Genomic DNA, 14,032 nt, shown 5'->3' with positions numbered 1-14,032 from the left:
TTAATACACTTGAATAATAATATTCATAGATGTTAATAATAGGTGACAAAACTTTTGATTTGATAATTAAATTTTGTTTAAATTGTAATTTTATATCTATTATAATGATACATATATATAGCTAATATTCTATTATCTATATATGTATGATAAATTTTTGCGAATTTGGAGGATTTTGCACAAATTTTTTATTCTAATAAATATGACAATTTTTTTATGATAGCGGTGCCATATTTTGTTATTATTATTCAAATTGTAAAATTCTGAAATAATTAAATGATAATTAAAAATTTTTACTATAATAATAAGATTTACTTATAATGATAAAATTGATTATTTCGTGAAAGAATGTTTAGAGGACAAAGCTTAATAGAAAAATTTTAATATACATGTTAAAATAAATAAATTTTTTCTTAAATTTATAAATATACCTTGCTCTACTATGAATTTAAAATATTTTTGTTTCTATCTTTATTATAACTTACTTCTACTATTTTCTGTGTATAGTGGGACTTTTGAATGCGTTTGATGATGTTCTAACTTGTGGATCCATATCAAAGTGCTACCATCATTCTCTGAAAGACAAATAAATTTTCTATACCCAGTCGAATTTACTGGTCCAATCAATGTAAATACATGTCTACAAACTTGTAACACTTGATTCACGAGCAAAAACAATATGCTCAGCATTGCTTTCTTCAATAATTAGTAAATGTGTAAGCACTATTTGTAATTCCAATGATCATTAAAAATGAAGTAGACAAAATAATTTAACAGAATATATATATATATATATATATATATATATATATATATATATATACAACTTATTTTATATGATCTTAATAATACGGTTTTTTGCTCCAAGATACTGCGTGATACAAACAGTCCTACGTATGAATTAGATCTGAACAGAGCACCTTTGAACGAATTCGAATATTTTTCTTTGAAGAAGACAGCTTTTATACGTTTATATTTTGCCTTTATACTTTTTGAAAGAGGCAACCCACAAGGCAATCTTTTTTGTTAGAATTTATCTGAGAGGAATCAGAAGGATCTTTCTCTAAAAGGACAAAAGATTTCTAGTGATTTAAAACGTGCATTATATTGAGGTTTTTGATATTACGAAAAAGAAAGGCTTCTTTAAAAACAATTAATATTTTCATTGAAATCTAAATATATTATGATAAAGTATATGTTTCATATTATAAATATTTGTTTAAAAGAATTTTTTAAATCTATCATTGTTTTAATAAAATTAGCTCAGGAAAATAAAAATCCGTCTTATTCATGAAAGTTTTATACTTGCATAGAAGCATTTAGAAAAAAAACATGTGCCTCTTTGTCTTAAGTTACAATATATCTGAAGTTTTTTCAAAATTAGAGTGGGAGTTTCTTTTCTTTGTTAAGTATATAAATGCACAGACACACACACAAACACGTGCGCACGCATATGTGTCTGTAGACTACATAATGATAACTATATTGAAATTTTATTAGATTTATTTTATTAAATATTGTCTATATATTGTTAAATATTACCTAGATTATGGATCAATGCTTCAAACAATAGTTTATAGATTATAATTCTGTTTAATTCAGTGATAGATTTTATAGCATTTGCTAAATTGCGATTAAAATTTGAAGAAATAAGTGTTTCTGTCTATATTAATTTTTACATTGCAATGAACAATGAGCAATGCTAATGCATTTTACAGTATAAAATTAATATATAACAGAAGTAGACAAACAAAAACTAATGAGAATTTACGTATGACATAGCTTATGAGATATTTTTATTTGCACTTGTATGTAATAGTTTTCATTAATAATAAAAGGATATATACGTGATTATAAATAACGCATGCGCAGATAGAAACTTTACGTGTATTATAAATCTATTTTTTTATAATATTTTTTTATTATTTTCTTTATACAGTTACTAACCATCCCTTTTTACAATAGTATTTTATAAATATTTTTAATTACAAAAGTGAATTAATTATTTTCTACATTTGTATGTTTTACATTATAATGTTATATTATTATATATTATAATTTAATACTATTTCATTATTTCACATTGATGATTTATTTCTGTTTTATGAAAAATTCGCGTAAGTTTCGAAATATTCTAAATATGTCACTGCGGCATCGTATAGAAATTCCAGTTGTTCCTAAAAATTAGATTAGAATTGCCGATTTGTTATATGTACCTATATTTTAAAATTTGCTAAAATTTATATATTAAATATATATATGATGAAGGTGACTAATAATACTGTATCGAATAAGTCGTTAATATTTTCCATTTGTTAAGAAATTAATACATTACCAAAGATCGAACAAAGTCTGGTCTCGATCGTCTAACCGCTCGTACCGCCAAACAAACGTCGCATTCCCTTTCAACGGCCATTCGTTCCAGAAGAAAACTTAACGCTAAATAAAGACCGCATCCAGTTACTCCGTCACTGAAAGATTATTATTTTATTTAATAGACGTTTTCTGAAATATTGAAACAAATAAATTTTATATATCATTTAGAAAAATTTTTTACAACTTATCAGTTATTATTGAAACAATTTATTTTTCGAAAATATAAAAGAAAATAATATATGAATAAGAAAAGATATTTTTCATTTTTTAAAGAAAACATGAAACTCTTTGTTGATAATTAATGATGATTTTTTCAAATTATTAATAATAATATTTTAATCTTTACTGGCAAAGCGTGACAGTCGGTCCATCGCCTCTAGCGATTCTTTCCGCAGCTTGCCAAAGTGTCACCATCGTCATTACTGGTGGTGGTGGTTGATCCCTCCCAGATTTCCATTCCGTTAAACATAATATAGTCACATATTGTTCTCTCGAGGGTTTCTATTACAAATTGTCATCACAGTAAATAGATAATGGCCAATGAAAAGCGCTAAGTAAGCTCGTCAAATTGAGTTACCTCCGAATTGTCAACGAGTAGTAATTTCTGTGACGTATAATACTCAAATTCTATGACTTCTTTCGCTGTAATGTTCAAGTATGGCGTTGGTTTAAACTCGCCACTCGCAGGAGCGATCACACAGCATGTCTGAAAATGCAAAAATAGATAATTATATTAATTTATTTTAATTATATTTATGTAGTCATTTATTAATTTATTAATTATTATGATATTATCTTCATATGATTATATTTCAGATAGACTGTCTCAGTTAATTGAGATTTCTATGTAATTAAATAATATAACGAGATTAAAATAAAAAAAATAAATAATAAACGTTGTTAGGACATCTTATAAGATAGATGTACAGTTTATATTTTGCAAATGTATGTCCATTTAATGCATAAAGAGGAGTAATATAATTCGTACAGGATCCTGAAGATCAGGTGGTTGTAACATGAGAATGAGTTCCACTTTAAACTCCGCAATCATTCGCCAGAAATCATTAACCGTCGATGGCATCGGAAGCTGTGTGGCTAGATACTGATTCTGAAGTTTTACTCCGTCTACGTAAACAGCAGATAGATAATCGCTATCTTCGTCTGATGCCGGATATCTTTTCAAATATATTCTGCTGACTTTGTCTGCAAAATAAATATTTTCTTCACAATGTTGGCATTTATAGTTATAAATAGTGTTAATTTATTTAGTTATAATTAGACAAAATCTCATATTGTGTTTCCACGAAGTATTTTAAACTGAATTTACTTATTTAAATTTCAAAAGAGATTCGCGTAAAAATAATTCTTCGCATACTCTATTGGATATGCAAACGAACCTGAAATAAGTTCTGGAAATCTGTTTTTCGCACGGTTTTTCTCTGATAAGGATGGTGGAGAAGTAAATTGTCGCAGAGCTTCGTCCTGCCACGCAATGTTCTGCAACCTGAAAATGATCGAATTTCAAGTTTTAATAATACATTATTAATCAAACAATCCCAATATTAAAGTCGAATCATTAAGAAATGTACCTCTGCTGTTGAACTATTAGTTGTTTCTTCAACTCCTTGATTCGTGCCGGTAACAGATCGTTACATGGTAACGTGGTCGGAATGGAAAGCAAACATTCCACTAATGCCAAATGTGCTAACAGATATTGCTGCTTATTATCCACCATATTAGCTCTTTCACTTCTGATGGATGCCGTTTCAGCAAATACGTCGACCAGCTGGACAATTTCGTTTTCATCGAATTACGATCTTTCGTATAGTTCGCGTATTTAAAGGAACTTTAAACTCGGATTTTATCGATGCAAACAATTATCGAATTAAAATTTCGAGAATATTATCTTTATATTATCTTTACCCCTTCGGCCGCTGCTCGATGGAGACAAATGTCGCATAGAATGATGGTACCGGTTCTTCCAACGCCGGCGCTGCAATGGACCACCACGGATCCATTTCCGGGTGGTGTCGCCAATAATTTCTTCAGATACGTAACTATAGAATGTGTGTACAATGGCACACCGTGATCCGGCCAGGCCGTATAATGTAGGTGTTCTATCTGTTGTTAATATACTTATGTATTTAGTAGAAGTTAATAAAAATTAGAAATAAGAGGATACCTTCCGAGTTTCTTCTCCACAGGTGACTTGAAAAGTTCTGAAGCAATAATCAGCAAAGACATTGTGCTTTGCGTTCAACACAATAACGTCTCCATATTTCTTTTTCTTGCCAATGTCTGGCCAATATTGCTCGCATTTTTTCTGGAAAATTCATGAAAGATAGATTGTTTAATTTAAAAAAACTAGGTAAAATTAAATATTAATTTTTGCTAGTTTTCAGTTTTTCTCAATAGCATATTCACGATATTTATAAGTCTCGTAAATTTTATTTTTAAAGTTTTCGTGTTGTTCAAATTGTATGATAATTTATAACAACTTACAGAATGAATAAAAAGGGCTTACCTTTCCATTTTCGATCACGTTTGCCAACATGCAAATAATAAGAACATTTTCTTGCCAAATCATGCGCCAAAAATCAATAACTGTACTGGGTTTGGGTCCTTGCGTTGCTATATAATGTTTCTTCTGCTTGTAGCCCTATTTTTTGAAGGGAATAGAATAATTATAATTAATAAAATTTTTCTTAATGTTAATAATTAATATTAATATTATATTCTATTTAATAATAAATTAATATTAAAAATACACATACAAATCTAATCTCACAATCTATATCTCCAAGTTAAATATTTACGATTATACGACTTACAGTGATGTAATTAGCATTGATGTAATCAGAGTAATCATCATCTGGAAGTTTCTTCAATATCACCCGCGTTTCGTCATCTGTGAAGCCAGCGCAACGTTTAACTTGTTATCACACAAAAGCAATGCGTACAAAAAGTTGCAATTTTTTACTTACATGCTATAAGATTACCATATCGATTTTTAGATTTATTTTGCGGCAATTTTCCGTAATCCCACGGTCGAGTTTGCCCTCTTGGAAATGTCTTGAAAAAAAAGTACAAAAATTACATATTACGTATATATAAATAAATACTAAGTATATACGAATTCAACGTAGTTATGCGAAATATAAATTTCTATTCCGTAAAATTTTTTGCATTATAAATAATTTGTACCGAATAATACAGATTTAATATCCAAATGTCAAATTCTCAAAGAATGTCCATATTATTTTTATATTAAATTAAAAATAAGAGTGAAAGCTCACCTCGTATTGTTTGTCCAGCAATCCTGACTGTATCGCCTCTCTAACGTAATCCTCGAAATCTTTCACCTTCGTCAATGATGTCGTTTCCTTTTTCATCTCCTCGTCTTTCTTCTCGACAATTAGTGGTATTTCCGGAGTGCTTGGTTGTGATAAGGATTGCCTGCTGGAAGGAGTTGAGAGCTCTTGCTTTGAATTTGATATCACGGACTTGGTTTCGTGTTCATAGTTTTCGACATTCTGCGACAAGATCATTTCGTCTTGTATAGGACGTTTAGTCAATTTCTGCTTCTTCCTAACAAAATTACGTAATTAAAATGTAATAGACATGAAGAAAATCAATTACAAATCGAAATTTGACATGTGAATGTCAGCTACATATATATTCGAAACTTATATTTATCAAAGTTTTTGATAGACATAAATAAATACGTGGCAATTAATATTATTGTTATTATAATGTAAGATAAAATATATACTACCTTTGATATAAATAAAAAGCCGCGCCTACTATGACAAGCAATAATATAATTGGAATGATCCACGCTTCGTGATGCTTCGATGGAATCTCACCAATACGGATCGATTTCGCAAGCATGATAGGCTCTTTAGACGAATTCTTTTCTATTACAATAATCACTATTTCGTATGATTCTTCAGATTTCAATGGACAGTTTCTAGCTCCCCCGTAAATCCGATTGTCACCGACCGTGAATAGTTTTCCAGCGAAATCACTAGTCTAGCACAATTGAAAACAAACATCAAAGATATTGATTCGACTCCAAAGAAACGTAAAACAATAACATTCTAATATTATAATTATGATATATGATAAAAAATTATAAAAAATTGTTCTTAATAGCTGGATTAGATCATTCAATTATCATTTAATTATTATTACATAATTTTTGTATACTTAAACTTTTCATGGGTATAAACTTAATAAATATTATGAATGTGTATACATACAGAAACCTCAGCAGCTTGCCAAGCGATATCATACATTTTTATGTTCGCTCGAGAACGCAAATTCTCAGGTACTTCTGAATGCTGCTCGCAGACATAGGGACCCTTTACTATGATGTGCATCTTACTATCGTGTGTATCATTTCGAACAGGCGGTATGTTTAACGAGATCATGGAATGTAACTTATCGATTATGACATCCAGATTACCGTCGAAACTTATTGTAGAAGGTGTATGCACTTCTTTGTATTTGTCCTTGCTGGTCACATTTGCAACTGTCACAGCTTTAATGTGAATCCGGTATTGCGTTGACGGAAACAAATATAATCGCATACTATAATTACGCATATAATGTGCCACTGGATATTCGTATAAATTGCTATGTAGCGATCGTGTTGCTAGTCTCTCCCTTCTTAGATTGGAGAAAATTTCTTCTATATAAATATAAAAAGTTTGCAGATGACCACCTGTTCTCCAAGGATGATGCCACTTTAGCTCAATTACACTATTATTGTTGATTGTAAAAGTAAAATTTTCAGGTGCGTCTGGTACTGAAAAATATATTAGATAGTAATCCTTCTTGTTAAATTAGAATTTAATTTACAGTATATTCTAATAGAGTTTTAAAAAAATGTCAAACTGTTACTCATTACGTAACACAAGTTGAACAATAAAGAAAATATTAATTTTTTATTAACGCTGTACGATGACTAAACAATTTAATTGTCATTCATAACAAAAATATGATAATTATAATAAGAAAAATTTAGTAATGTTTAATAGTAGAAATTATATAAATTAATTAGTATTAAAATACAAAAGAATTTATAATGCGCACAGATGCTTGTTTTTCCTAAAATCTTACTTGCATTATTGAGCATTTTATTAGTTACGGAAACTGGAGGACTGGGATCAGTAACATTCATATTGTACGCCAGAACCTATAAAAATAAAAATTATTACATATATTATCTCTTATGTCCACTTTTTTATTTTTTTTTCGTTTCTATGAATAAATTATGTTTTCTAAATTTATTAAGCGAAAGATTTCCTACTTGAATTAGTGTCCTACTTGGATTATTTGTAAAAGGTTTTGGTATCATTTGACATATGTAATCGTCCCACAAGTCACAAAATTGATTCAATTGGACTTTCGTAATAGGACAATATTTATTGTTATATTGGTCGCATGATTGAATGCCATAATAATGCAATTTTCCGTTGAGAGGAGGACGTGGTCTCTGCCATCTTAAATGTATCATTGCAGGTGTTTGGCGTGTATCAATCTCGATAACCTCCAGATTAATTACACTAGGCGGAGCTGTTATTTCGATCATGTTGTAATTGTGTAGAGATACATTATCTAATAGTGAGTAAATTGTGTAATATAAAATTTTACCTGTTGGTGGAGTTTCGAATTCATATTCTTGGTAAGCGGAAGCATTTTCCTGGCCCGCATAATCTCTTATTACGTAAATTTGTGCAAGATATCGTTCAGCACCGTGTAATTTTGGTTTTATATTATCTAAATAGAACTTATAATATAAAGTATTCTTAGGTGTATAGATCATATCTTTAACAGCGTCGCTAATTCCGTGTATTTTTATTCTAGCCTTAATTGGTCCAGAAATCATGGTGCAATCTTCAGGTGGACGCCACGATAGTATCCAGTCTTCCACATTTAGCTGACTAAACACTTCCGTTGGTATCTCTGTAAAGTGTTTGACAGTTTATTATTTGTTATCACCTTATACGTACGTATATACTATTCATCTAATACGTAAAATTGAAATTAATAAAAGACATATATAATATTGAAATTAGAAGAGAAGTAGTACATAGAATTCTTACTAAATCTGAAAAACATGCTTTCTATTCTATAATATCTGTTTAATATTTAAAAATAAGAATGTGCGAAAAAATGAACTTGAAAAGTTCAATCTAACAATTAATTATTATTTATTTAATTTATTTAAGGGAAAAAATTTGTAATTGTTGTGCCATTGTCGCTAAATATTTCTAAATTGGAAATTTACCAATCTTATGAGAAAGAGAAACATTATTGGAATAATAAGTAATTGATTAATTATCTCATAGTATTCTATCTTTAATTTTAAAACTGCGATAAAGAATAGTAATGTTCATATACACCAGAAATCTTTGTGTCAAAGCTTTTTTCGGCAGCCATGCTGTTATATCGTGAATTATGAGCTGTGACCTGTACGCTATAAGATGCGTACGAATGTAAATTCGAAATTATAATTGTTGTGTTTTTTGTGATTTTAGTAATTATGTGATTATCTGGTGTAGGTAATTGTAAGTCCTTACAGCCATAATATTCCTTAATCTGTGAACAATAGAAAGTATAATATAAAAATAAATAATACAAAAATGGAAGATAAATAATCAAAAATTGTTAAAAGTCTAATATTACAGTTAAAAAATTGAGATTAAATATGTATATATATATATATATATATATATATTACTTTGATTATTTCAATTTTATTAATTATATTAATTTTATGAGGTTTAAAAAAAAATATTATGCTTTAATGAAGTATAAAATTATTTTAGTTAATATTCGCGCTTTACTATTTTATACAAATATCTTATAAATAAACTTATATATATATATATATATATATATATATATACTTAAATTTTACCTTTAAAGTTACTTCATATTGCACTATTTTTCCATTAGGTTGATCTGGAGGTCTCCAAATCAGATTAAGTGTGTTGGATGAAATCATTATTTTCAGATCTAACACACTAGATGGAACTGTCAATATTTTTAAAAGTTATTTATGTAAATAATGATATTAATTTATTTATTTAAATGCTATTTTGCATAAAACGCAAATATAAATATTGTAGAAATATATTTATATACAAACATACAAAAAATTTCTAACAGTACATTCTTAAAAATCAAACTTATACTCACCCCCTTCAAGTGTGCGAATTTGTTTGGAAAATAGCTCGTTATTTTTATGAAGTATAGTTACATTGAAAAGAGTGTACGATGTCAATTGTGTTAAGTTATAAGAAGAATACTTAAATGATTCATTAAGAATTTGTTCATCAGTATCTATATTTCGGACTATCAAATGATACCAATTAGCCGGACAGGGATATAATTGCTGACATGAAAAAATAGAAAAATTATATTCTTTTCAAAATATACAGTATAAGTTGTAGCAATTTTCAATTGTAAAATATTTACATACGTCAGCATTAATTTGCCAATCAATTATTATGCTGGTTTCTCCGGGTTTCACATCAAAGCTTTTAACCGCTAAACCAATGTAAAACAAAATATTATAGAAGATATACAAGATGAGTAAAAATTTATAAAAAAGTAAAATAATATTTTTATTAAATAAAAACATAAGAAAAATTAACCCTTTAGCATGTATAAATATTCAAAAAACATATACTTATAAACATTTTGACGTTTCTCATAAATTGTTTCTTTATATCAATATATATAAAATTTATCTAGCTCAAATTCAGTAGAATAATATTAATATAATATCTATAAAAATAATAACTTTGATGGTAGCAAATTTAAATTATACTGTATATAACAAAATAAAATATTCTATGAATAATAAAACAAATATTGAAAGAGCTTAAATTAGATAACAATATAAGAAATATAATAATTTTGTTATTAATAAGTTTTAAATATAAATGTAAATATAAATAAATAAGTATGTATATATATATATATATATATATATATATATATATATATATGCGTGTGTGTATAATATGAAAATAGATTGAATATACAATCTAAATAAAAACATCAAATCATATAATACTTACGATTGCAATTTGTCTCAACATTTTGCCAATCACTGTATACAACAGATCCCGCAACATTTAAACAGCAATTAATTTTATAAATAGTACCGGGTACTAAATTTTCAAAATATCCTATTAAATGTGTCGTATTCGGAAATACATTCTCCCATGGTATGAAAACGTAATGTTTCATTTGTCCCTATAAAAGAGATTTTACATTTTAAAAAATTTTTAACAGAAATAAATTTTATTTCACTAAGAACAAACTAAAAAGCGCATCTAACATTTCAACGAATATCGGCGGAATAATATTGAATGATACTTACTTGAAGAGTGCAAGAATATAAAATTGCTATTTTTTCATACTCCTTTTTCCACGTTATAGGAATCATAGTTTGAATACTCGTAGTGCTTGTAGAAGTAACCTCAGGTGCATTTAGCTTGTCTATTTCTGAAGAAATAAAATTACTATTATTGTTATTTTGCAATTAAATAATGATATTAGTTGGATTAATGTAATAAAACAATAGCTTAACAAGATGATTACTTTGTTGACATAAAGGAGGTATGTACAAATTTTTGCATCCATTAAGACACTTTCCAGTTATTGCATTACAAGAAGCTCGTGCGTTGATTTCATTACATGCGCCACATTCTTTCTTGCAGCCATAACCATATGTGTGCGATTCACAAGCTAAAAAATATAATTTATTACGAATTTGTGCAAAAATGTTACAAAAAGTGTAAAACAAAAGTGTAGAAAAAATAAATAGCTTCTTTCGTTAATATGGCAAGGTACACTTACACGTAGAACACCTGCTTCCTAAAAATCCCGGAGGGCATGTGCAACCATCTTTATAACAAATTGCAGTCTCTTTGCAGTTATCGTAATTTTCTAAATCAAGCCCGCAATTAATTAAACATTGTGGTCCAATTTTTCCTTCAGGGCAATCTACATGATCTAAATAGAATATTTCCTTTCTTAAAGTAATTTTTCTAAATATGCCAGTTTAGAGAATTTAATAAAAGAATGTGATATTATTAATTCAAGTTACAGAATATATAATCAACTTTTTTAAATTACCAAATTTTATGTCTGGCTTAGCGTTTGATATAGGTTTTATGACGATATGATCATCATAAAATAATTTTTGACATGTTATATTCGCCCAAAATGTTTCAGGATTTTCGTTTTTATTATATATATTACTCCATCTCAAAGAGTCTAAACACAATTTAATGAATTATATATAGAAAATAATCAATAAAGATTCTTAAAGATATTCATAATTGTTCTACAAATGTGCAAATAAAATATTTAGCGTTAATAGCTTTTAACAAATTTTATAAGAGTTCACCATTTGTGGGGCATCGACGAACATTCGCTATCGCCCATAACGGATTAGAAGTAGGTGTGCTGAGTTTAGAAATCACTTCGAATATTACGTTTTTATAATTGATCGTTGCAAGATTTTTCTGGATTTGAACAAATTGCCACATGGGCAAGCCATGAATTGCCGCCTTTGATGAACCTTTTATAACCATTTTTTCTAACACGGAGTAATTTATGGACTCCCGTAACACTACATGTGCATCGCATTCTGTACATAAACCAATTAACATTTGCACACATATCATTTGATTATCGAGTTGGATGATGGGGCTTGTTAGAATTGCATTTTCTATAGTCGTGTGCAAAAAGTTATCTGAAACACATGTTCACGGATAAATTCTTTTTCTCAATTCTTATTCTATTTGAAATGATTATGATTGATTGAAAAATCTTCAAACTTTGTACCTACATATATGAAATCGAAACAGTATACGTTCATTGCTTCTGATGAACAAGTGATATGTGATATTGGAAAGTTTAGGTTCTTCCTCGTCCTTATACGTCATAATGATATTATCAGTGTTATAAACGGATATATTTCTAGTTATAGAATTCCATGTAATGATAAACGATCGCCATTCAGTTGCCGACAACGGCATATGCTACGCATTGATCATAAATTAGTTTCAAATTAAGATTTTAGTGCAAAACTTTGCAAATTCAAATTGTTCTTAAAATCGTAATATATTGTAAATAAGATGATAATAATAATAAATTTAATTCTTTCTTCAATTTGTTTATTTTAAGAAATAATTTTAATTATGTAATGAGAGAGAAAGTGGCTTTAAGCAATGAAATTATGTATCTCCTGAAATTATGTATCACCTGGAAGGAAACTTGTGTTTTCTTGCAGCTTGGATCTTCGGGCCAGTTGCCAATTAGAGGCACTCCCATCGCGCATTTTCGTATGACGGACCACGTATTGTTCCAACCACCTATTATGATCCAGTAACACAAATCATTATAATAATTCTTACTGTTGCAAAGCAATATATGTGCGTCACTAGATCCACGAATCGAAATAGAAATCTTTGTTGCGATAGTATCTTCAAAATCTATAAATTCATATCTATCTTCCTGGCTTACATATTCTTGAAATTCTGAAAATTTTAAATGCATCTTTCTTAAGTGATCTTAAAACTGCATTCAATATTGTAATACATTCTATAGATATCATAATTATGATTTGTCACATCACTTTTACCTTCCCATCGCTGATCAAATACCGGACCCATAGGTGTTTTGACAGAATTCGTGAAACTCCAATCTTGTTGAGTCCATGATTTTAAACAGTCTTCGTCTGCATTCATTTTGCAATTTATCTCACAATATGGAATCCCTCCATTTAGATTGGAAAATCCTGAAATAGTGTGATTATAATTAGTGCATTGTGCAAATAGTGGAATAAGGCAAAATATTTGCAAGTAAGTATTTTATAAACAAAATATAATAAATAAATATTTCAGTAAGGATGTTAAAATAAATATAATTAAATATAATTTTTTTGCATAATATGAAACAGTAATCCCCGATTTCACCAATCGCGTTTAACTTTAATCTTAGTTTAACTCATTCTTTGTCTCAAAATAAGTACTTATTTTAATTACTTATTTAATAACTTACTACTACGCATATATATATTGTTGTGATATTCCCAGTTTAAATTGCCATTCCACACCAGAGCGCTGCCATCATCTTCTGAGATGCATATTAATTTTCTGAGGGATGAATAAGTTTGAAAATTTTTTTTCGACGATCCGCGAAATACAGTCATTGTTCCGGAAATGTGTAATATTTGATTTGTGAAGAGAAAGAACATTAACGCGTCCATTAACACTTTTCTCATTGTCAACAAATACATAATTATCATTTTTACATCTAATGATCATTAGATGATACACTGTGACAGAGAAATATTATGACAATACGATCATTTTTTTTCATATCTTCATTTTAAGGCCTTTCAATCAAATTATTGCATGTGTGTGAAGCATATTATTCTCGTATTGAGTACATTTGAACGAAATGCCTATAAACAAATTATGATTTTTTATTTGAAAGATGCAAATTGAACTTTAATAATTTGACTTAAATAAACAATTAAATAATAACAAAAATAAATTTCTCTCGAAGCAATTAGTATCTTTTACTGTTCAGACTGCTGAACAACAATGGTTTCAGACGGTGA

General features: G+C 28.4%; 1 protein-coding gene across 1 annotated transcript; it reads right to left on the bottom strand.

Moving 5' to 3' along the window:
• Positions 1 to 2,069: 2,069 nt before the first annotated feature.
• Positions 2,070 to 13,884, bottom strand: LOC105255337 (receptor-type tyrosine-protein phosphatase delta). The gene is made up of 32 exons (XM_025408292.1): positions 13,468 to 13,884; positions 13,049 to 13,204; positions 12,670 to 12,944; positions 12,254 to 12,446; positions 11,810 to 12,157; positions 11,536 to 11,676; positions 11,257 to 11,412; positions 10,999 to 11,145; positions 10,778 to 10,902; positions 10,473 to 10,650; positions 9,869 to 9,936; positions 9,586 to 9,781; positions 9,305 to 9,420; positions 8,787 to 8,982; positions 8,035 to 8,346; positions 7,691 to 7,956; positions 7,501 to 7,576; positions 6,639 to 7,186; positions 6,152 to 6,408; positions 5,673 to 5,964; positions 5,361 to 5,448; positions 5,208 to 5,284; positions 4,901 to 5,035; positions 4,559 to 4,699; positions 4,300 to 4,497; positions 3,966 to 4,162; positions 3,774 to 3,880; positions 3,365 to 3,579; positions 2,954 to 3,082; positions 2,723 to 2,877; positions 2,336 to 2,471; positions 2,070 to 2,177 (listed from the first exon to the last, which is right to left on the bottom strand). The coding sequence occupies exons 1-32, from the start codon at positions 13,712 to 13,714 to the stop codon at positions 2,103 to 2,105; spliced, it is 5,946 nt and encodes a 1,981-aa protein (XP_025264077.1). The 5' UTR covers positions 13,715 to 13,884; the 3' UTR covers positions 2,070 to 2,102.
• Positions 13,885 to 14,032: the final 148 nt, after the last annotated feature.

The sequence above is a fragment of the Camponotus floridanus genome, unplaced genomic scaffold (assembly GCF_003227725.1).
Source record: "Camponotus floridanus strain SB8 unplaced genomic scaffold, Cflo_v7.5 scaffold20, whole genome shotgun sequence".
In the NCBI taxonomy this organism is placed as follows: Eukaryota; Metazoa; Arthropoda; class Insecta; order Hymenoptera; family Formicidae; genus Camponotus; species Camponotus floridanus.
The sequence above is the reverse complement of the archived record's forward strand: the minus strand, read 5'-3'. Positions and strand labels throughout refer to the sequence as shown.